Source organism: Pelophylax lessonae, assembly GCF_965119305.1.
Source record: "Pelophylax lessonae genome assembly, chromosome: 13".
Classification (NCBI taxonomy): Eukaryota; Metazoa; Chordata; class Amphibia; order Anura; family Ranidae; genus Pelophylax; species Pelophylax lessonae.
The window spans coordinates 143,919,795-143,945,684 of record NC_138780.1 but is presented as its reverse complement, the minus strand read 5'-3'; the positions used below and the strand labels follow the sequence as shown (position 1 = coordinate 143,945,684).

General features: G+C 43.7%; 1 protein-coding gene across 1 annotated transcript in view; it reads left to right on the top strand.

Annotated features, from left to right (window-relative positions):
• Positions 1 to 2,410: 2,410 nt before the first annotated feature.
• The window catches only part of RTN1 (reticulon 1), a 299,713-nt gene continuing 276,233 nt past the window's right edge, over positions 2,411 to 25,890 (top strand). Inside the window, exon 1 of the mRNA XM_082242924.1 lies at positions 2,411 to 2,720. Within this exon, the coding sequence (XP_082099050.1) occupies positions 2,558 to 2,720 (163 nt within the window). The 5' untranslated portion in view covers positions 2,411 to 2,557. The remainder of the gene's footprint in view (positions 2,721 to 25,890) is intronic.

Genomic DNA, 25,890 nt, shown 5'->3' with positions numbered 1-25,890 from the left:
TGTTAGACAGTGGAGGAAACCCAGCCAGTGACACATTGGCTTTTGTGGTAGTCCCAGTGGGAGGGAACTCTTGCAGTGCATCCTGGGATTGCTTATAAAAGCCAGGGGGGATGTGACAGGGCGTCTTTGGTGGGAAGCAGTGTCCCCAGGAGGAGGCTGATGGCTGTCTCTCCTCCTGTTGTATGAGGAAGGTGGTCTTAGGCAGTCGGCCTAGTGAACCAGGTGTGTAGCTGAGCTGCAGAGGATCCAGTGGACCTGACAGTGGAGCTGCTGGCAGAGTCTTCCGGGAAAAACAGTGTCCATCAGTACCAGGGGATTTGCAAAGGGGTCTGCCCAGGAGGGGAGAGCACTCCACTGAAGTCAGAGGATCAAGCGGGCAGCTCACACAATGTGTCAGATTAAAGAGGGTGCCATATAGAACCCTGAAGAGTAGGGACAAAGGGGGTGCCGAGTAGGACCCTGAAGAGTGATTAACAGTACAGTACAATTTATCTAATTCTTCTTCGTTTAGTGGCAAGGTGAAGCAGCGGCCTTGCCGCACTCAGCTTTATTAAAGCGGAATTCCGGGCTCAAAAACAACTTTGGCCCATGAGCTTGCTGTAAATCCCCTAAAAAACAAATGGATACTCCCGTTTTTTTTTTCTTTACTTACCTTGTTTTTGAAGAAATTATACTTATCTTCCTTCTACTTCCTCCCTCTTCTGCCGTGGCCCGCGCCGTCACTTCCGCTTTGCAATGATTCCTGGGAGCTGAACGTCATCGCTCCCAGGAGTCAATGCGCCTGCACCGTCCCCCCTCGTCAGTTCTGGGGCAGACACGTCATTCCCTGCTAAACAGCTTCTGGGCATGCCCAGAAGCTGTGCAGGGATGAGGCGCCTGTCCCGGAAGTGACAAGCGGGGCCGGTGCAGGGCATTCTGGGACGAAGAGGACATGGAAGAGGACGCAGAAGAGGACGCGCTGGCTTTAGCTGCCCACACCTGGGATGGCAGCGCTGGAGAAGAAATTTTTAAGGTAAGTTTTTCTTCTAAAAGGTAAGTGCGACGTGGGACAGTTCAGAGGCTATTATGGAATGTACTAGCCCTGACTGTCCCGGGGGTATTTTTTTTGAAAGAACATTTCCAAGGCCAGAACTCTGCTTTAAAGCGGTAGTATACTCTAAAAAAAAAAAAACCCTGCAAGACAAAGGCATAATGAGCTAGTATTCATAGCATACTAGCTCATTATGAAAAAAGTACCTTAGAACGAAGCCCTGACACGGACTCCCGGACACCGCTCTGGGAGCTGACATGATCCCTCTGCGTCTCTGCCGGGTTCTTCGGCTCCGGCACTGTGAGTGGCCGGAGCCGCAATGACGTCACTCCCGCGCATGCGCGTGGGAGTAATTGTCCGGCAATTTTCGGCAAGGAACTCTGAAGGTGCGCCGGACCTTCAGAGCGTATGCGCCGCACTCGTCAGCGGCTGCATGCAGTGGTAATATCTCCTAAACCGTGCAGGTTTAAGAGATATTAATTGTACCTACTGGTAAGCCTTATTATAGGCTTACCTGTAGGTAAAAGTAAAAAAAAGCGGTATACTACCGCTTTAAGAAGTCGCAGCAATTGTGCATAGTTTACTCAGTTGGAGTATCCCACTCATCCCTTCTCCTATCCCAGTTCTCAAATAAAACAACAAAAAACCCAAACCCCTGGACTGTTTTCTGACTGAGCCAAGCCTTTAGAATATGCTATATTGTCAAGTTGTTGCTATGGGTAACCCAGGGGAATCTGTAACCAGCAGATCCAAAGGGAGTAGGGCTACATACGATAAAGAAATCCTTTTTTTTTATTGGTCTTATGTAATTTTCTGATTTTCTGAGATAGTGAATTTTGGGTTTGTAAGCCATAATCATCAAAAGTAAAAGAAAGAAATGCTTGAAATATATCACTCTGCGTGTAATAAATCTATTATTGCAATAAATACATTTTTTGATGATATTCTAATTTTCGGAGATACACCTGTATATATATATATATATACACATAGCTCCGGTCATTATTAGAAGGGGTTTCCTGAGAGCAGAAAGTTATTTGAAGGGGTCCTCCATGTTAAAGGAGAAGCCTATAGTGATAATAATGTCTCTATACAGGCACCATGAAATGATGAGGACAGAAGGATGAGAATAGAGACATCCCAGCCTCCCATTGTTATCATGCAACAAACACAGAATATTTCTCCGCTAATGAAGAAATATTTCACACGTATAAATGCTGCAGGCTGCCAGTGATTAACCCCTAAGATCCCGGCCATGCACCCCCCCATCTTGCGCATCGTTCCAGCGCTGGAAGGGTTGCAGGGCGGTAGCTAAGCATGCTAAACCCCGGCCTGTGATTGGCCGGTCCGGGCCGTGACGTAGGGGTGGAACTAGTGCAAACTACACAAGCCATTTCCACCTGCGTAACGCTCCAGTGGTTGTGGCATCTTCCCGGAGACACTGCAGCACTGACCGGTCCCCTCCCTCCTCCTTCTCCTCCCCCCCACCCCAGATCTGCCCATAGACAACCCGCCAGACACCGAGCCATGGCCGCTAATCCGGAGGAGCTGAGCGGATGGATGGAAAGGGATGCGGCTCAGAAGGAGGGGGAATCAGCAGGAGGCGCCTGGAGCTCCCTGGACCAGAGAGGGACCATCAAAGCTCAGCTGGCAGGGCATCCACCGGTTGCCATGGAGACAACATCCACAGGTAAGCAAGGGGACCAAGGCACACCTTCTCCCCAGGACTAAGGACAAGTACGTCCCTGAATGCTGACCTGGGGGGGCTGTTTGTTGCAGCTCTTCTCTTTAAGTTGGTGATTGAAGAAGGAGATGATCAGGGATGCTAAAAGTGGAATTGAGCCAGAAAAATGAGATTTTAGCCAAATAATCAAAGATGAGCGCCCACTGGTTGCTATCGGTTACAGCGCTGTACTTGTAACTCTTTGCCTTGTTACACATATTGATGGGAGTTACTAAAATCAAAGTAGCCACACATGGCAACCAATCAGTGTCAAGCTTCAGCTTGTTTAGTTAAGCTTTGAAAATGAAATCTAGAAGCGAATTGGTTGCTAAGTGCAGCTATTCCAGATTCTTTGTAAATCCCCCTCACAGTCCAGTACCACTTATAGGAGGTGCCTTGTTAATAACTTATTACATTGAACACATTTATAGGGACTGTAGGTACATAGGTGCACCACCATCCTGAATAGATCCAGAGAAAATGGTACAAAAGTGATGACGGATCAATTGGTAGATTGAAAGTGTATTGTCTATGTTTTGGAGAGCAGTTTATACATGGCAATTCATTTTATGTATTTATTACAGGTATTTATATAGCGCCTACAATTTATGCAACACTTTACATAATGTACTTCTTATATACTTTATGTATATATGATTCACAAAGAGCCAACAATTTTATTATACTATGTGTGTATATTTACGCAGCAGTTTTTAATTTATTCATGTATAGCCCCTGCCCCGAAGGAGCTTACAATTTAAAGCTGACCATACAATCTGCTGACCATACAGCAGCCTTTCTCACCCTGGAATCCATGGAACATCAAGGTTCCTCCAAAGGCTGCTTGGACTTCCTTGAGCAATGAGCAACTTCTGCCTCTCAAATGAGAAGCCACTGACAACAATGATCTTTTTAGCTCTCTGTAAGGGAGGATTCTTTCCATTGGCCGTTACACTGAGGCTGGAAATTTATTTTAAGGGTTCCTCCATAACAGGTTGAATAAAGGCTGCCATACAGTATACCAGCCATTCTTAACCAGGGTTCCATGGACCTCTAGGGTTCCTCCAGAGGTTGCTTGGGCTTCCTTGAGCAATGAGCAACTTCTGCCTCTCAAATGAGAAGCCACTGACATCAATGATCTTTTTAGCTCTCTGTAAGGGATGATTCTTTCCATTGACCGTTACACTGATGGAAATGTATTTCAAGGGTTCCTCCATAACAGGCTGACAAAGGCTGCCATACAGTATACCAGCCATTCTTAACCAGGGTTCCTTGGAACTCTAGGGTTCCTTCCAGAGGTTGCTTGGGGTTCCTTGAGTTGTGGTTGATCTGCCTTGATAATTCTGAGTCCACCACCACTTATTGGCAGAGCCAGTGGCATGACCCCAGTGATTTATTTATTTATTTATTTTTAATAATCTATCAAAGTGACATTCTGACCACCATTCTAAGGGTTTCACTCTACCTGGTGACCACTAAGGGACATTTTTGCTATTGTCCCCCAATACACTGGTTTTATTAGGGTTCCCACTAGACCAGAAAATAATTTTAGGGGTTCCACTGGGGTAAAAAGATTGAGAAAGGCTGCACTATACAATCTCATCATGCAATCTTCTCTAGATCTACCATCAGCTATATATTACAAGGGCCTGCCTGATTTGATATGAATGCATTGAGTTGTTAAGCTTTACCTTCATATGGTAAATCTAAAGTAGATTGTACAGTGTATGGCCAGCTTTATATACCATTGTCTATGCAGTGTGTAAAAGCCTGCCTGATTTGATACAAATTGAATAGATAGTTTAGATTTGTCCTCATATTGCAAAGTTTTGGTAGATCTAAAGGAAATTATACAATTAGATTATATAGTGTATGGCCAGATTAAGGTCTGTATTTCACATACTAGGGCCAATTTAGATAGGAGACGGCCTACCAGCATGACTTTGGACCGACACAAGCACAAGGAGAACATGAAAACTCCATGCACATAATGTTCTGTTGGGATTCAGTAGTGTGCCAATTCAAACCAGGAACCCCAGTGCTACAAGGCAGAAGTGCTAATTACCAAGCCACTGTACTACCTTAAATGCAGATAAGAGGTCTTAGACAGTATCGGCTTCTACCTTTTTTTTTTTCTTTTCTTTGTACTGCTATTATTTTAAACCAGCTATTTAGTATGAAATGTTCAGTGCCAAAAATACAAGAAAGCAAATCACAGTCATTGTGGAACACAGCCTGTCAAACTGTCACCCTGGTTGTCTTCGAACTGTCAGTTGAGTAGTGCCGATAATTTGGGTAATTTAGTTGCAGAGACAATTTAGAAATTATGGTACGCAACAATAAAAATATCAGGAGTGGTGGCTTAGTGCTATTAAAGATGAACTTGTGGCGTTTTTTTAGAAGATACCGCTGTCATTCAGAAAGCTGAGTTGGATGAGTAATGTGGAGGAAGAAGGGTCAGTCTGTAGAAAGAGGCAAACGTTGTTTGTGGATATGTTTGTGAAGGTATGACTATGTACAAAGGTATGATAAAACACAACCTACCGCGGGTAGCACACAGCTCCTCTGTTTTGGAGGGTCCACCCTTCAATGTCCCCTTGTCCTAGCCCTTAGTAATGAGACCTGGATATGAATACATGCATTTGGGTTCAGCTGTTACCATTCCTGGTTTGCTCTTAGTATTTATGCTGCAAATTGTGAAAAAAATTGTGTAAAGGTGAAGTTGTAGAGTTATCCATAGAACAAAATAGTTTAAGAGTTTTGCAGCTATGGCTGAGGAAGGAAGTTACTGTTTATTTAGGTGATTGCTACTTTTGTTTGTTATTTATTTAGGAAACTAAACACATGCAGATATGTATCCTTTGTGAAATATTGATTTCCAATCCCTGGCTATGGAAATGGTTGGGCGTTTGCCCAGGTCTTGTGTCTGGTGGTGCTAAATTATGCGCCTCTTTCTTGTCTTTTAAAAGTTGGAAGGTGCTATGGCTTGCTTATAGTCATAAATGTTTAACCATTTGCCTACTGTGCACTTAAACCCCCTTCCCATCCAGACCAATTTTTAGCTTTCAGCGCTCTCACACTTTGAATGACAATTGCGCGGTCATGATACACTGTACCCATATGACATTTTTTCATTTTTTTTCACACAAATAAAGCTTTCTTTTGGTGGTATTTAATCACCTCTGGGTTTTTTATTTTTTACAAAAAAAAAGAAAAAAGACAGAAAATTTTGAAAAAAAAAAGTTTTTCTTATTTTCTGCGAGTACATTTTGAAAATAAATAAATTTTTCTCCTTCACTGATGTGCGCTGATGAGGCACTGATAGGCTGCACTGATGGGCACTGATAGGCTGCACTGATGGGCACTGATGAGGTGGCACTTATGGGCACTGATGAGGTGGCACTTATGGGCACTGATGAGGAGGTACTAATATGCCGCACTGATGAGCACTGATAGGCGGCACTGATGAGCACTGATAGGCGGCACTGATGAGCACTGAGAGGTGGCACTGCTGGGCACTGAGAGGTGGCACTGCTGGGCACTGAGAGGTGGCACTGAGAGGTGGCACTGCTGGGCACTGAGAGGCGGCACTGACGGGCACTGATAGGCGGCACTGATGGGCACTGGCGGATGGCACTGATGGACACTGATGGGTGGCACTGATGAGCACTGATGGGCGGCACTGATGAGCACTGATGGGCAGCACCATCAGTGCCCAAACTCAGTGCCCATAGTGCTGCCAATCAATGCTCATCAGTGCCTCATCAGCACTATGGACAGTGATTGTGGGCACTGATGGGGGACACTGATGGCGGGCACTGTGGGCACTGATGGTGGGCACTTTGTGTATGTTTTAAATCTTGTGTAATCAGGGCACTGGTGATCAGTGCCCTGATTACATTCTTCTGTGTCCCCGGCGGCTGATCAGCTCTCCTCCTTCCTCACACTGCAGTCTCTGTGTGAGGAAGGAGCGCTGGCGATGAGAGATGATCTCATATGTTTACATATGAGATCATCTCTCATTGCATGGGCCGATCACGTGGTAAATGGCCGCTGTGATTGGCCATTTACCACGATCTGTGATTGGCTGTGTCCAAGAGACACGGCCGACACTGATTTTCCCCGATGCGAGCTCGCGGGAGCGCGCGGGGAGCCTGTGTCTGGGAGGCCGTTTAAAGACGGCCTCCCAAAAATTAGAGTCCGCGCTGCAGCCATCTTTTGGCTATAGCGCGGACCGGAAGTAGTTAATCTTGCTGCCAACAGACACACTGCTGCCAACAGGTACACTCCGGGCCAAATGGATCATTGAACCTTGGCAAAGACTACCTGCTGTGAAGTAAAAATTTTTTTTACCAGATACTGTAAACTGCGACAGTCCCTTCTACTCCTGTTCATCTGTATCTGGGGATCCTGGATCACAGCTGTTGGTGATGCAGGAATACCCTCCCTGCTGTTGGCAGTACCAAGAGTTTGATCACAGCCACCATTTACGTTCAAAGCTTCTTTGGAAGTTTGAATATGCAGTACTTGGTATTGCAGAAAGTAAGGGGGAAAACTTTTTACAGCAGAGACTGCAAGAAGTATACCCCAAGTGCCCACCTACTGATATTGCTTAGCACATGGTGTACTGGGTATGCCTGGGCACACCCTTATTACCCTGTGCGGTGCTGATTCCCCCTGCTTTCTGGTACCCCCTGTCTCCCCCCTGCAGTGCTGCCAGCTTCCATCCTCTCCTCTGCCGCCTGCTGCTGCAGGGGATGATTCAGGATGGATGAATGAATGAACACAGTGAGTGATCTGTACCAATCGCTCTATTGTTCATTCTTAACTGTAGCTACTGTCTTAGCCAATGAAGAGGGGAGTTCAGGGCAGCTGAGACAATCCTGCAACATCATTGGATAAAGATAGGCTCAGGTAAGTATTAGGGGGGCTGACGGGGGTCGCTGCACACAGAAAGAATTTTATCTTAATGCATAGAATTAGGGATAGACTGATATGATTTTTTCAGGGCCGATACCGATATTTTGGTCACAACGTATCGGTATCGACCGATATGGGCTGATATTTTGTACATTTAAAGTTTTGAAAAATAAAGACAATTTTTGACACAAATCTGGTACTGAACATGTTAATTTTTGTTTAATGCTTAATGGCTGGCTTGTTGGCACCCTGTGGTGGGGGGCTGGCTGGCTGGCACCCTGTGGTGGGTGGCTGGCTGGCACCATGTGGTGGGTGGCTGGCTTGCTGACACCCTGTGGTGGGTGGCTGGCTGGCACCCTGTGGTGGGTGGTTGGCTGGCTGGCGAGCACCCTGTGGTGAGTGGCTGGCTGGCTGGCACCCTGTGGTGGATGGCTGGCTGGCACCCTGTGGTGGGGGGCTGGCCGGCTGGCACCCTGTGGTGGGTGGCTGGCTGGCACCCTGTGGTGGGTGGCTGGCTGGCACACGGTTTTAAGTGGGTGGCTGGCACAGGGCCTGTGGGTGGCTGGCTGGTACAGGGCCTGTGGCGGCTGGCTGGTACAGTGCCTGTGGCTGGCTGGTACAGGGCCTGTGGTTGGCTGGCTGTCTGGCACCCTGTGTGTGGGTGACTGGCTGTCTGGCACCCTGTGGTGGGTGGGTGGCTGGCTGTCTGGCACCCTGTGGTGAGTGGCTGGCTGGCTGGCACCCTGTGGTGGGTGGCTGGCTGGCACCCTGTGGTGGGTGGCTGGCTGGCACCCTGTGGTGGGTGGCTGGCTGGCACAGGGGCTGTGGCTGGCTGGCTGGCACAGGGCCTGTGGGTGGCTGGCTGGTACAGGGCCTGTGGGTGGCTGGCTGCCAGGTACAGGGCCTGTGGGTGGCTGGCTGACAGGTAAAGGGCCTGTGGGTGGCTAACTGGTACAGTGCCTGTGGTTGGCTGGCTGGAACAGGGCCTGTGGATATGGGTGGCTGGCTGGCACCGGGCTGCTGTGGGTGGGTGTATGGCTGTGATACACTCCCGCGAGACTAGTACCTAGAACTATGTGATCCTTCACTTCCCTGTCAGGCATGCATTTCCGCTGACAGGGAAGTGAAGCGCTCACATAGTTATAGTTATTAGCAGCCGCTCCCCCCGCCCAGTGTGTGGTCAGTTCTCATTCACACACAGTCCCGCTGAGCTGACAGAGAAGGATCACATAGTTATATCTATTAATGGGAGTTCTACTTGAAAAGTATGTTGCAATAAACTTTTGAAATACTTACGTTTCTTTGTAGTTTCTTTAGTAACCATATTTCAAATATTTACACAGTCATGGTTGGTAGATGGTTGTTCCCCACTGTTGTTACAGTGCTTGTAAAAGCATTCTATGCATAAAGGTAAAAAAAAACCTTCTGTGTGCAGCATCCCCCCAGCCCCTCACTTCCAATACATACCCGAGGCCCAGTCTCGATCCAGCAATGTGCACAAGAGCAGCGGCTCCCCTGGGTCTCTCCATCTTTAGACCCCATTCACACCTCAGCGTTTTGTAGCTTGAAGGTTGAAGCTCCAAAATGCTGAAGGAGAAAAAAAAGACAATTCCCATTTCCACTCCATGTTGCCTGAAGCCAAATGCCTGAAGCTCAAAAAAGTTCTGGAGCTTTTTCTGTAGTTCGAATCGGGCAGATCTGAGCGTTTTTAGCGCATTTTTACTCCCATAAAAAATAATGAAAACGTGCCATAAGTGCATTTTTGTGCGCATTTATGCGTTATTGCACAATTTTCTGTTCTAATGAAAAGATTTAAAAAATAAAATAGCAATAATATATGAATAAATACATGTAAACTAAATACACAAATAATTAAAAATCAGCATAAATAAATAAAAAAAATATTATATAATATTCCATAAACAAATGATAATTAACCCCTAAACTTAACAAAATATTAAATAAACTATTATAAATAATTATAATAATAATATTAAACACCCAAACCTGAACAAAACAAAAAAAAAATTAAATAATAAAAATGATCTATTTCTTTATTTTGTGTTAGGATTAAGGTGCTATTAATTATTTTATTTTATTTTTGTAAGGCCTAGGGGTTAAGGTTAGGGGCTAATTATTTATTTACTATTACTTAGTATTCATTTATTGAATTTATTTATTTATGATTATTTTTTTGTGTATTTATTTTACATTCAATTATTATTATTAGGAGTAGTAGTAGTAGTAGGAGTAGAAGTAGTAGAAGTATTAACGCCCTAACTAAAAAAAAAAAAAAAAGAATAATATTAATAATAAAAGAAAAAAAAGCTAAGGGAAAAGCTAAAAAAAGCTGAAATACCTAGCAACAAATGATAGCTTTCTCTATTGGCTAAAAAAAAAAAAAACGCCAAAATTGAAAAATGCTGCATAAATATGTGCAAGTTGCGCATATAAATGTGCCAAAATCGCTTATAAAAACGCACAAACAAAACTCGCCAGAAACACACTCAAAGATACTACGCTCAGGTGTGAATGCAGCCTTACTGACTGAGACACAGCAGCAGGAACCATTGGCTCCCGCTGCTGTCAATCACAGGCAGTGAGGAGGAAGCAGGGGGCGGGGCCAAGCTGTGCTCTGTGTGTCTTATGGAGTTGGCTCGGGAGCGAGCACTCGCAAGTGCCTCCATAGCAAGCAGCTTGCTAGGGGGGTACTCAACAAGAGGGAGGGGCTGGGAGCGCTGGCAGAGGACCCAAGAAGAGGAGTAGCGAGGCTACTCTGTGCAAAACTTTTACAGAGCATACCCCTGTATGATATATTTATTATTTAAAAAGCCTTTAATATCACTTTAAGGGGGTCGTCCACTCTGGGTGTTAATTTATTTCATTGGCCAGAATAGTAAATTGTTCTGGTCATCAAAATGAATTAGTGCTGAAGTGCTATACATGCGTAGCGTTAAAGCGTGTTTAGGCACGCTTATACAGGTTTAGGCATTCACAGGACACAGAGGCAGCAGCGGAATCCAATGGCCCCTGCTGCTGTCAAACAAATCATATGGGGGGGGGGGGGAAGGAGGAGCCAAGATCACTGGCAGGGAAAAGGAGTGGGTCAGCTCTGTGCAATACTATAGCACAGAGCAGGTAAGTATTTTGCAGAAAAATAGTTTAGCCTTTACAACTGCTTTAAATTGAAAAAATCCTAAAAGAATGATAAATATGCATTTTAATACAGGATATACATAATTCACACAAGGGCCAACAATAATCCGATTTTAAGAAAAATGTTTGTGTTAAAGTGAAGATTTTATTATGGCTTCCCATTTCAGAATTCAGAACCACTGAAAAATATGCAGCAATATAAAGTGTTTTCAGCTTTTATTAGCTTGTAAAATACATTTTCCGATTAGTGACATTTAATTCACTGTTATTTTTGATAAAAGCTGAGTAATCAAAGCAATGCATTTTCCATTCCTGTAGATTCTTCAAGGGGCCACTAAGCATAAAGGAAATGTTCTCCAGACCACTTGCTGATAGTATTCATAATTGAAGACACGTAATAGATCCCTTATTTGTGACTGAAGATTCTAGACAAATTTAAAGTGAACCTTTCCCTTCTCCAAGCAAGTAAATCTATCGCTGCCTTCATTAACTGTTTTAAAGCCGAACTCTGGGAAAACTGAAACCTCTCCCTTGCAGTGTGGCTGCACCCGCAATGCAAGGGTTAACTGTCTATGTCTAGGGGGAGTGGGTACGGCACCTTTACATATCTGAGCAGGTAACTCTTGCAGTTGGGACTTTTTGTTTTCTTGGAGTTGGGCTTTAAAAGTCATCTTGGTAGAATGATGGACCTCACATCTTCTAAGGGAGTAGTGTCTCTCTTTGGAATTGAGATCTATAATACTGTTTATAGTTGTCAGTGTATCTAAACTCAAAAATAAAAATGTAATATATTGCCACTTATTAGTCCTTAGATTTGGTGGTTTGCATTAGTTTTCATTTTTCGCGCTAAGAATATTTTTACCTAGTACAGAAAAATCTATTGACTTTGTCGGCTGGATGAACGGCCTCCTTACCTTAGGAGGCAGATGTCCTGCCCATGATTACTGTGATCTCCCCTCCTCCTCCCTCCCCTGTCTGAGCCAGGGAGTGCTGGATGGCTGAGCCATTGCGGGTGAGCCATCCCTGGAGACAGTGGTGGATGGTGGGTTGGTCTGTGCTTCCAGTGCTTCTCCTCTGGCCGTGCGTCTCCTCCCTCCTCCTCCTGCTTGGCCAATAAGATCATTTCTCCTTTCGGCCATTCGGATAAGGGGTCTCACGACCCGCTTTTGATTGGCTAGGAGGAGACTCAGTTTGAGAATAGCGAATACTGTATTTATTCTCTATTGTCACACAACTGGGTGGGCTCAGGGCGCAATGCTCTGCACCCTGAGCCCACCCTTTTTTGAAGCCTATTAAAGCCTCTGGTTCTAATCACATGCTTAAAAAAAAAAAAAAAAAAGTCCCCCATTGGAATCCATGAATCCGGCGCCCTGCATGTAGATTAGGGGGCCGGGACGCATGGATGGGGGGGGGGGGGGGGGGGGGGGGGGGGGCGGGGCCCCTAATGGACAGGCCGCCACTAGTTATAACTATGCAGGCACCATAACTGATTTTACTTAGTTTCAGAAATGATCTTTCTTGCACCTCTTCTTCCTGCAAGTGGGGGGCAGGGGTTACAGGACACTGCAGACACACCAAGTGCCTGTATCCATAGTCTGCTCAGCCTAGGCAAGATGCAGGCTGTTCTTGAGCAGGGGAAATGTTCAAGAGGCAGGCTGTGATTGGGAGGGGGGAGTGTGCCAGAGGCAGGCTGTGATTGGGAGGGGGGAGTGTGCCAGAGGCAGGCTGTGATTGGGAGGGGGGAGTGTGCCAGAGGCAGGCTGTGATTGGGAGGGGGGGAGTGTGCCAGAGGCAGGCTGTGATTGGGAGGGGGGAGAGTGCCAGAGGCAGGCTGTGATTGGGAGGGGGAGCGTGCCAGAGGCAGGCTGTGATTGGGAGGGGGGAGTGTGCCAGAGGCAGGCTGTGATTGGGAGGGGGCAGTGTGCCAGAGGCAGGCTGTGATTGGGAGGGGGGAGTGTGCCAGAGGCAGGCTGTGATTGGGAGGGGGAGCGTGCCAGAGACAGGCTGTGATTGGGAGGGGGGAGCGTGCCAGAGGCAGGCTGTGATTGGGAGGGGAAAGTGTGCCAGAGGCAGGCTGTGATTGGGAGGGGGGATTGTGCCAGAGGCAGGCTGTGATTGGGAGAGGGGAGTGTGCCAGATGCAGGCTGTGATTGGGAGGGGGAGTGTGCCAGAGGTAGGCTGTGATTGGGAGGGGGTGTGTACCAGAGGCAGGCTGTGATTGGGAGGGGGTGTGTACCAGAGGTAGGCTGTTATTGGGAGGGGGTGTGTACCAGAGGCAGGCTGTGATTGGAAGGGGGGAGTATGCCAGAGGCAGGCTCTGATTGGGACGGGGGAGTGTGCCAGAGGTAGGCTGTGATTGGGAGGGGTTGTGTACCAGAGGTAGGCTGTGATTGGGAGGGGGTGTGTACCAGAGGTAGGCTGTGATTGGGAGGGGGTGTGTACCAGAGGTAGGCTGTGATTGGGAGGGGGTGTGTACCAGAGGCAGGCTGAGATTGGGAGGGGGTGTGTACCAGAGGCAGGCTGTGATTTGGAGGGGGTGTGTACCAGAGGTAGGCTGTGATTGGGAGGGGGTGTGTACCAAAGGCAGGCTGTGATTGGAAGGGGGAGTGTGCCAAAGGCAGGCTATGATTGGGAGGGGAGGAGTGTGCCAGAGGTAGGCTGTGATTGGTCGGGGGCATGGTGGCTGAAAAAAACTACCCAATACAGGCATGCTGTGTGTCTGCACAGTGTTGTGTACCCTTGAATAGCCAGCCAAAGGATAAATACTGACCATGCAAGAACAGCTTAGCTTCTGTGCTTTGTGTGGTCAGTTTAGAGCAAGGAAGAAAGATGACTGGCAAGATCAACCAGGTACTTCAGATGGAAGAAGTACATGAAAGTGATAGAGACTATGATTTATACAATATACATATATACATATGTGAACACACATAGACAATGTAACCCCCTCCCCCCCTTTGTTATGCAGAATGACAGGGCACCCTGAAGATTGCTGTTGCTAGTCCTGACTACTATAGTGATTTGCATCTTCTATAATTGCTCAGGTATGGGATATGCATACTTTCATTTGTCCGAGTTGGACCAATATAACAATGCAAGACAAATCAACAATGGATGTCAGTTGAAAATGATCAATATTTGCTAGATTTATTTTAAATAATAAAATATCTGTTAATTAAACAAACTGATATGAGTATGTCTGCAAAATATATTTTGAGCCATTCAATGCGGTTGATTTGCAAAAACTGGAGATACCAGTGTGCATACATTTTTTTAAATATAATTCTTAAAGCCCATTCACAGCAGATGCAGTTGGATGCATTTTTTTAATTGGATTCAAACTGCATAGACAGTCCAAAATCCAGGTTATCGGAGGTCATAGTTCAAACAATTACAGTGCAGTGAAAAGCAGTACAGCAAGCTGCATTCTTCCGCAACGCAAACACACAAAATGTGTGTAAATGTGCACAAATGCACTGCAGTGCGTATAAAAGCCCAAAGAAAGAAAGAAGAAGACAGCGACCTTACATGACAAACGCTGATGAAAAAATGGGCATCAACTACAAGTATATGCGCATCAACTGCAAGTAAATGCGCATAAAATCACGCATCAAATACATGCAAATGTGCATGAAAAATGCAATAGACGTGCCGTTTCCGGTGTGAATGAGCCCTTATCCTCTTTATTTTTACACCGCCACCGCTGTTTCACACACTTTCATTTTCAAAACATCCAGCATGATGAGCATATTCTTTAATTTCACCAATTTACTGTATTGCATCAACTGTAGTCATGTTCTTTAACAGTTTGCCAGCATGCCAAGTCAGTGAGCACAGCTGATGGCGTTCATTGCTTCTACTAATGATGATTAGTTTTATTCTCCTGGTGTTAATTGGTCATTTAAAGCTTGATAAATATCTTTGATTTGAATGTGCTGTTAATTGTATACTGCTCCATATTATCAGCATACTTCGTTAAGCACAGTCTGGAGGTGTAGAGTTATACTGACAAAAGTTGGTGTGATGTTCTTTTTTTGCAAAAAAAAGTCATAATTATATGTAAAAGGTTAAATGTCTTCATATATTTGCATAGTGGGGGAGCGTTACTGTAGGCTCATTTCATAAATCTTTAAAGCAGAAGGAAAACCCTCCTATCCTTTACAGCCAAGGAAGCTGCCGTAATAACCTCTGTTTGATCTGCAGTTGCCATGGTGCTGTACATGTGATCAGTTACGACATCAGCCATTTGATTGTTTGACAGTTCGGTTCAGAGCGCAAGCAACGGTGACAGTTATCCTTCACGGCAGGCCTTGAATGTAACAGTTTCGGGAAACAGTTAAATTAATGGATTTAGTTCTACTTTAACACAAGTATGAAGGAAAGGTTGGGACTTTAAAGTGGAGTTCCGGCCTATTTTGAAACTTTAGTGATTCCTGGAGTGCTCGCTATGTTAATCAACAATTGGGCATTTTCAATACTTTTTGGGGGTCCCTTACCGTATTTTCAGGGCATTTTTGATTGTACTTCCTCCTTCTCTCCCCTCTGTGGCCGCGGCCACTGACATTACTTCCGCCTTTGCATTGCATCCTGGGAGCTGTTTGTCATCACTCCCAGGAGGCTGGAATCAGGAAGAACTCCCAGAACACTCCCTAGAATCAGGAAGAAGGACACAGCAGATTACACTGCGGCTTCAGATGCCCACATCCAAGATGGCCGCGCTCAGACAATGTTTTTAAAAGTAGGATTTTGACTAAAATCCAATACCGTACACCTTGTAAGTATGAGAATAGCGGTTCTGTAAAGGGCGATGGATTAGTATTATAGGGGTATTTATAGTTAAAAAAGGTATTTGAGGCCAGAACTCCGCTTTAAGCTTCTTCTTTTACAGGGTGTCACTGAGGACTTATGCCTCGTTTCCACTGAGTGGTACGGTACGGTTCGGTTCGGTACGGTACGGTTCGGAACGGTACACATTGCGTTTCCACTGCCAATAGTACCCTTTTCATGATAGGCGTGGTGTAGCTGGTCACAGCAGGAAAGCTGTGATAGATGATTCTCTGTCAACCAATCAAAGTTCTGCAGAGTGTAGCTGCACCCAGTTGGTACGGGTCTAATGTGCTTGGTACCCCAATAAAAGGGTACCAAAAAGTGGTACGGTACGGTTCGGAATTAGGGTACCATTCATAATGGAAACGGCATAAATAGCATACCGTACCGAACCGTACCAGAAAGCTCAGTGGAAACGCGCCATTAGTTACTCTGTGTAATATGTGTTACTTTAATTTTGTGTGTCATGTTCTCACCAGAAAGCAGTGTTTCACTATGTTCCAGAGCTGTATGTGTTTGCATATTATCGCACCACTCTGGATGGCCCTGCATGTCAACGCACAGCAAGTGCAGCGCACCGCACTGGTGGCGTAAATGAAATGTAATTTTGTGCACTTTTTAAAAAGTGGGGAAAAAAACAAACAAAAAAAAAAAAAGCTGTGTATTGTGATAAAATGTGCATCAAACTGTCTCCTGTCGCACAGCTCTGCCGCCCAAAATTCGCTGCTGCCTGCAAATTAAACCGCTGCAGTTCAGTGTGCGGGCCAGCATGAACAGGCCTTTAAATACATTAAAGGATAAGTTCACATTTGAAAAAAATAAAAAATAAGTGCACATTTCTTTGCAAGTAGAAAAATGTGCATTTATTATTTTTTTTTTTTACTTGGAGCCTGGAAAGCATTGCACCCGCAATCAGCAGATTGTGGGTGCCATGCAGGATTCCTGCAGACTCTGTATATCTGTGTGCTCATACCTCATATGGGCAGGCAGACACACACTGGCAGACTGGAAAAGACAATGAACTACCAGAGAGCGCAACTGTGCCATAGTAGTTTAATAAAATTATAAGCTGACATCCGCAAAGGCTGTTGGGAATTGTAGTTTCCCATTCACAGGGCTGTGAATGAATGACATGGCCAGGTGAATAGAGCTCTGCTCAGCCACATTTGTGATAGAAGATGCCCATCCGCTGTCACTGGAGAGGGGAGGGGTGGGGGGGGGGGGAGGCTGCAGCTGCTGGAACATATTACACGTTCCACCCTACGGGTGGGAACATGTAACATGTTTTAAAAGGTGAACTTAGCCTTTTAAGGGTATAAGAAACTGTTCAGGATGAGTGTTTTCACTGTGAAGCTAAGATCAAGAACACGTGAACATGACCTCAAACTAGCTGGATGGTTCAAACTAATCTTAGAAAGTATTATTTTACCAAAAGAGTAGTGTGACAGTGCTAGGCCCTGCCATGGTGTGATTATAGGAAAAAGACTTAGGATTTGTTTTACGGCAGAGTGCCAAGCCACAGAGAATTTGTTTTTGAATGGAGAAGAGGGGCTTGCAGTGTTCTCCAGGTTTTCTAATCCCCATAGGCGAGCGCAGGTGGTGTGCCAGGTGTGCCTGGGCACACTCGAATCACCCAGTGCAGCGTAGATTCTCCCTGTTGTCCAGGGCCCACTGCCCTACTGTCACCGTCCATGTTTTTATAAATTATTAAATGTTTGTTCACATTTATTCATAACAGTGTGTGTGTCGGTTTGTTATATATATATTTATATATATATACTGTATATACACAAACAAACACACATATGTTTGAGCTTTGGGGTGCACACCCTAATGCAATAGGCTGCGCACACCTATGCTAATCCCAGATTGGGTCCTGGAGCTTGAAGGCTTCAAAGTGTCTTGGGTTGGGCAGAGCCTTCAGCCCTGTGTCCGAGTCTTGCTGGAGACCCATAGGCCATTTGAGTGTACAGGTGTGCATGCTTGTTAAGCAAGTGAAAACACAAAAACAGTCTGGCGCTAAAATCTCAGGACCTGCACCCCTTTTATTTTGAGGGACAATTGGCGTTTGGGGTTCATAAAGCAGCTGCATGGGAATGATACACCAGGATGGGTGCTCAAAATATATAGTCACACCAAAGATAACCACATGTAAGTGCTGAGTTTGGCATTTGTTTGTTGCTATCACCATCACCCACTTGGGTTCATTCAGCGCTTACATTTGGTTATCTTTGATGCTTGTTAAGCAGGGCCTGCTCAAAGCACAAGGCTCCAGTTTGGCGCCAGAGCTTTGTCAAGAGAGATCTTTGTGTTCCTGCCAAGAGACTGCATTCCGTGTTAGGGGCATTCCTTGTTCAAGGGACTGGGAATGTTGAGACTGCTGCATGAGTCTGGGGAGACTGAGAATGATGATGTGACCAGTGAATCCAGGGCACTGGAGGAGTCCATAAGTGTCAAGAGAGTGAGAGAGTTTAGGGTTTCAGGGAAAACCCTACTCAGAGGCCAGAAGTGGGTTTGTATAGCTGGTAGCTGGGGCTGTTACTAAAGGCTGAGTGAGCCTGGAAACCCCAGAGAACCAGGTCTGAGAGACCAGAGCCAATTTCAGCAATGTTGCTGACAAGAGAGCCAGGTGGCTCAGCATTTTTTTTTTTTCATTTACTGTTTGCTTTGTGAAGCTGAAACTCCTGCATGGGCAACTGTATATCCAGAAGATCTCGGTTAGGCATAACCCCCGTTAGTCCTGTTATGCCCTACCAAGATCTTCTGGATGGATGTATGGTGACTCATACGGAGAAACATTTTAGAAGCATGCCTAGGAGGTTCAGAGCTCAGATTACACAGCCAGCGGACAATATCAATACAATCTCTGCATGTGATCTCCTACCCAGTAATGCGATTAACGCTTAATAAGATGCACCCCCGCCTCCATGATCTCAGGATGAATTCAGTTATACAGTACACCCACTCAACCAATGTTATCTTGTATTTTATCTGTTCTAGAAGAATTTGTATTCAATTCTAAAGATACTGGTTGACATATTCCTGAAGAAGCACTAGGGCACGAAACATGTAGAATCCAGTGTCAAAACTTGATTTCACCTCGTCGATGTTGGCTACCCATTACAACCTAGTGGTTCCCTCCTGTGGGCTGGGGTACACTTATGCCTCGTTTCCACTGAGTGGTACGGTACGGTTCGGTTCAGAAGGGTACACCTTGCATTTCCACTGCCAATAGTACCCTTTCATGATAGGCGTGGTGTAGCAAGAAAGCTGTGATCGACGATTCTCTGTCAACCAATCAAGTTCTGCAGAGTGTAGCTCCACCCTGTTGGTACAGTACTAATGTGCTTGGTACCCCAACGAAAGGGTACCAAAAAAGTGGTATGGTACGGTTCGGAATTAGGGTACCATTCATAATGGAAACGGCATAAATAGCGTACCGTACCGAACCGTACCAGAAAGCTCAGTGGAAATGAGCCATTATTACGTTTTTGGGGGGTTTACTCTCCTGCATCAATTCTAAGGAGTGGTTTTCAGGGCTGTTCTATGTTAGAAAAGGCTTGGTTTATTTTTAATATGTTGTCATACATGTATATTATTGTCGCTAATGTGACATTTTAACTAAGTATAATAAAATTAATAATTTTTAATAATTTTTTTTTAAAAATCAACTAAGTGGTGTAAACTATGTTGTGCCATTAAAGTTCATCTTGTTACTTTATACCGTTTGAACTTAAATTCAGGATTTTAGATTCAGGAATTCACTGATTATAATTGTGGTGTCCATAGTTGCTGCCCTATGGTGACACTCATTTAAATTCTGCATATACCACATGAGCTAAATCTCGGTAAATAATACTTGGAACAGACTTCTGGAAGAGGTAGTGAGTCTGTTAATAGTAAAACAATTGTCTGCGTCTGACTATTCCCAGACAAAAGAGTTAAAACAAAAAAACAAACAAAAAAAAAAAAAACAGGGGCAGGCTCCATCGACCACGTTGACTTTTTCTGCTGTTACTCTTTTATGAAAAATTCTGAATTGCCATTAAATTTGTAGGCGATATTAAAGCCATTATAAAGAAAATGAAAAAAAAAATATACAAATAAATAACAAACATCTCTATACTTACCTGCTCTGTGCAATGGACATTCACAGAGCGGTCCTAAACCTTCTCTTCTCAGGTCCCCTGCAGATGCTCCTGGTTCCATTTTTCTGTCTAGTGCCCCCCCCCAGGTATCCACTTCTTATAGGGGCCCTCCTGCATGCTCACTCCCAAGCCCCGCTGCTGCATCCATTGACACAGACAGCGTGACTTAGCCCTGCCCCCTGCTCCCTTGTCAAAAGCTCCCGCTGCTATCAATCTGCCCACTGAGAAGGGAGACAATGGCTGCTGCTCTCGTGCACAATGCTGGATCGGATCAGTCTCAGGTAAGAATAATGGGGGGCTGGGGGGATAAGAATTCTATAAGGTAAAAACTATGAGGCTTTAGAACCACATTAATCCCTCCAGTTCTCTAATCTCTCATAGATGAGAATATCCCAGTGAAATACTGTATATTATCTCCTCTCTTATCAGCCCAGTGTGACGCTGGTGGAGACCTTCTTGGGTTTGGATGTTCATACATCACGATCCTTGTGTCCATTTCCTTGCAGCCATACATTCTGGCATGCGATACTGCATTATTTCCCCACTTCAGATACTCATGAGTTATATATATATATTTTTGCTTGTACTCCATCTACACCATTAGAGATCACAGTTTTGGCAACCTTTCCGAAGTGCGTCCACTTCACATGAGGGTTGGTTCATCTCCACCTCAGCTCCCGGACTAGACATTATCAGCTGCCCTGTTTCAGTATGACCATTTATTGGTGGCACAGTAGCTCCATATATAGAGCAGCATCAGCTCCTGAAGAAGTGATACAGATCACGAAACGTGTTGAGCTATACATGATGCAGCCATACCTTATTTAGATGTAGCCACAAATCTATTATCTATTCTATCTACCAAGTCTATATGATTTAATCATCATCTATTACAACTTTTCAACATATGGAGTACCACCAGTGTTGGCTTACTTATTATTTTATGTTTCATGCTGCTATTTTGCATTTTGTGTGTGTATATATATATATATATATATATATATATATATGAACTTGAATTATTTATCCAATTTCACATGTAATGTTTGACCATTGACATGTATATATTGTAATGTGCTATTTTATGGGATCAAATATTAGATATATACTTCAGAATCAGACTTCTTTCAGTTGTCTCATTTAAAGTCCCAAATGTCCCCCTTATTGTCTTAGAACCACATTAATCCCTCCAGTTCTCTAATCTCACATAGATGAGAATATTCCAGTGAAATACTATATATAAATATATTTTGTAATAATTTACAACACTAAAAATGTGTCAAAAATTAGTCGGTCTATTTTGGTGTTGAGAAGCTGAAGATCGCATTTCCCACAAGATACATAATTTTATTTCTTTTCTCTCATTTATATAATACTGCAAGGTAAAATTTGGTAACCATACTGAACTTTATATGGTTGGGGAACAATACATAATAAATCCCTGGGCACTTTTTGAATTTCTGTGTGACTGGCAGCTAAATGCAATTTGATAAATAAAGCAAGCCATATTTATTAAGCACACAGAGTAATATGAATGCACATATCATACAGATGGAAAGAGACTTGCTAAGAGAAATGCCATTTTAAAAGATTACAGCTATTGCAGTCATTTTACAGTTTAACACTCCCACTACTGACTGCTGGGATCCAAGGGTCGCACTGCAAGGACCAAAGGTTCGCATTTGGGTCTTGGGCTACGGAATGGGCTCCAGGGATATAAAATAATCAAATCATGCAGAGTGACAACAAACTCCTACAACTAAAGAGGGCAACTTACCTCAATACTGGCTTCTTAGGTGTTGGTTATTTTAGAATTTATTGACGAAGATGTCTGTTGGTGGGCTCCATATCTTAGTGAGCCCTGAGAATGTACATCTTTAGTAAAATGGCCATGGATATTTGTGATGTCATGATTCTTATTTGGAGAGGGGGGAGCTTGTATATGAAAAATAGAATTGTTTGGAGAGTAGTAACCAGTATTCTCATGACTCCTTGCCACAACTATCTAAACTTGAAGCAAAGACAAATATTCTGATATTTTTTGAAAGCTGCCCCAGGTGTTGTACAATAAAAAAAAAAAAGGGAGGGAAAGGGTTCAGTGGGAGTCGGGGTTCAGAACCTAGATTTGGGCCTAAAGCAAAACTAAGAGCTACAGTATCTCACAAAAGTGAGTACACCCCTCACATTTTTATAAATATTTTATTATATCTTTTCATGTGACAACACTGAAGAAATGACACTTTGCTGCAATGTAAAGTATTAGTGAGTGTACAGCTTGTATAACAGTGTAAATTTGCTGTAAAGTGCCGGTTAGTGTCAGATTTTCCACTGCAATATCGCAGTTCTGCGACTAGTCGCTGATCGCCACCATTCCAGTATATATACTATAGTTTGTAGACGCTATAACTTTTGCGCAAACCAATCAATAAACCCTTATCAGGATCTTTTTTACCAAAAATATGTAGCCGAATATGTATTTTCCCAAACTCATGAAGAAATTTGATGTTTTTAAATCTTTTTATTGGATATGTTTTATAGCAGAAAGTTAAAAAAAAAAAACTGTTTTTTATTGTCATCATTTTTGTTTATAGCATAAAATATAAAAAACCCAGTGGTGTTCAAATACCACCAAAAGAAATCTCTATTTATGGGGAAAAAATGACATCAATTTCATTCATATACAGCGTTGCAATTGTCAGTTAAAATAACGTTGTGCCGTGTCGCAAAAAATGGCCTGGTCCTGAAGGGGGGTAAATCTTCTAAAGATCAAGCGGTTAAAATCAAAGCCCCTGTTTGAAAACAAAAAAAATCTATGTACAAAGTAACCAAGCAATACCCTTAGTTGAAATACATTTACTTTTTGTTCCAGCTAACAGGATCGGCCAACAGCACAACATGTATAATTAAGGTTTCACTTTAATGTTTTCTTTGTTCTTTACCTGATTGATGTTGGAAAAAATGATTTACCATTTTGGACAGTTTTCTATAATTATGGAAATTATGTTGTGTCTGAAGTTACTTCAAATATTAGAGCCACACCTGAAAATTTGAGACATATTAAATATATTATCATCAGAAGTATTAAATATATTAGCATCCAGGTAATTCAACATCAAATTGAACTTTGTAATGTTCTAAATGGAAGGCTCGGCTCCTTATAGGAAATTGAGAATGTGCTCATTCTTTGATGGCCCCCAATGCAAGCACCAGGGGGGTATGTTAATTAATCTCTGCCACCCCATGTGCCTGCTTCTCTGGGTTTCATTTGTTTATATTAGCAGGTTGAGTTTGGTTTCTCTAGGTAAGTGGAAGAACAAAATAGTTTAAAGTAGAATTCCAACTTTCTAACTAATCCTAGAACTAAAACTACTCTCCCCCCTCTTAACACCTATATTTACTAACCTAGGCAAGAAAGATCTGTATACCTACCTATTTTCTCTTTTCTGACTCTAGTCCAGTCACATGATCCCCCTGTGTCAGCCAGTGCCAGCTGCAGGGGAGAGGAGGGAGTGCTCAACAACGGCTGAAATGCCTGAGCGGTAATGTCATCTAAAGGGATGCAGGCCCAGCAGCTTCCCTCATTAGTGTCCTGCAGCTGCCATAGCTGATAGATAATTATAAAACCACTCCCATTTCACCCACTCAGCACAGAGGCACAGAAGAGCACACAGGGATTTCTTCAGAATAACAAAAGGTAGGAATCTGCAACAAAGTTTGTTAAAATCCTGGCAATGTACAGAGATCACCCAGAGGGGAGTTTTGTTTACCTCAACAAAAGTAGTGGAGTTACTTAAAGGTCTATGCATGAAGTTAAAAAAAACTTTTGTGTACAGCAGCTCCCTTAATACTTACCTGAACCCCAATGCAATCCAGCGATGTGCACGGGAGCAGCAGCTGTCAGGGGTGTCTCCTTCCTCATTAGCTCAGACAGCAGTGGGAGCATTGTCAATCACAGCCAGTAAGCCAATGAAGAAATAGAGGGGGTGGGGCTAAGCCATGGCTCTGTGTGTGACTGGACACCCAGAGCAGCGGCTTGGGAGCGAGCCTGCTCAGGTACCCCTATAGCAAGCTGCTTGCTTTGGGGGCACTTGGCAGGAGGGAGGGGCCAGGAGCGCCAGCGGGGCAATGAGAAGAGGATGATTGGGGCTGCTCTGTGCAAAACCAACAACACAGGGCAGGTAAGCATAACGTGTTTTTTTTTAAACATGCTTGTGATTTAAAAAAAAAAAAAGCCTTTAATATCACATTATTATTAATATTATATTATTGTTAATATAACAAGTTTTAACAGCGTAGATGGACATCCCAGAACTTTTTATGGCAGTACACAACTGTCCAAGGTTTGTATAAAACTGGTAGAATAAACTATCAGTGTCATAATAATATATAATACAGTAAAACCTTGGATTGCGAGCATAATTTGTTCCGGAAACATGCTTGTAATCCAAAGCACTCTTATATCAAAGCAAATTTTCCCATAAGAAATAATGGAAACTCAGATGATTCGTTCCACAACCATTTATTCATAAGTCTTTCAGTTTATAGTCTATATACAAAGATTATAGCAATGTGATAGGTTGTATCATCATAAAATGTCCATACACAAATGGCGCCTCCACAAGGGGATTAGAAGCAAAATCCAGCAGGAGCTAGAGTATAAAAGAGAAGAGAGGCGCCTCTAAGTGTAGCAGTATGGTTACATTTAATGAAGGTACAACATTTAGCAACTCACATGGTTAATGATTAAAGAGGCACATCTAAGTATGCAGGCTTCCGGGGCAAAACTGTCCACATAGACTATCTTCTGAACCACTGGCTCTCACCGATGTCAGTCTGCAATTGTGATTGGGAAGACTACCCTGCAGTAGAGTGATCTGAAAGCGAGACTTTGAATCGCTCGTGGAGCGCAGCGTGGAAGGGTGTGATGAAGATGGCAGTGCGAAGGATGGTCTATGTGGACAGCTTTACCCCGGATGCCTGCATACTTAGATGTGCATGTTTTAGGCCCCATTCACACTAGTGCGACTTGTCCCGCGATTTTGGACCGCAAAATCGCATGACAAGTCGTTTTCCATTATTTTCAATGAGCCCCATTCATATCAGTGCGTTTTGAAGTCGCACCGACTTCAAAGTAGTTCCTGCACTACTTTGCCACGATTTTAATGCATTTTGAGGCATATAGCCTTGCCCATGCTTTCAAAATCGCGGCAAAAATCGTGCCGCGAAATCGCGGCAAAATTGCGTTGCAATAGTGTGAAAGGGGCCTTAATCATCAACCATGTGAGCTGCTAAATATTGAACCTTCATTAAATGTAACCATATTGCTACACTTAGAGGCTCCTCTCTTCTCTTTTATACCCAGTTGTGACATGACGCTACTTGTATATCAAGACATCGCTTGTATATCAAGTCAAAATTTATTTGAAAAATTTGCTTGTCTTGCAAAGCGCTCTCAAACCAAGTTACTCTCAAACCAAGGTTTTACTGTATAATATAACGTAATATTATTATTATTATTATATGTATCCATAGGTATCATATCAGTAGATTGATCAGCTGAACCTGCAGTATGGTTGATTTATTTTAAAAGGAATGTACAATGATTTTGTATATATTGGGGTTTATTTACTAAAGGGAAATAGACTGCGCACTTTGCAAGGGAAGTTGCATTTGCAAGGGATTTTTCCCGAGAGCATAGTGAATCCGGTGAAACTGACATCTATCATCCAATCATGAAAAATCACGTTTTTATTTTGTTTATCTTTCAGCCCATGTGTTTTAATTATAGTCAGGAAAAATGTGTGTTTGTGTATGCATCGTGTGTGGATATCTAGACTGGAGATCAAAATTAGAGAACAATTTATGAACACTTGATTTTTTCAAAAATAATGTAGTCTTCATTGCTAAACATTTAGTCCCGGTTTACACTTCTGGGATGCGGGAAGGCTGCGAATATGCAGCGTGTTCCTGCATCGCATCCGCACCCCTGGCAGTTCACACTGCCATATGCGATACGCAGGGGGTGTCAATTAAAAGTTAACGACACCCGCAGTTGAGATTGCATATTGCAGTGCGATCTGCAAGTT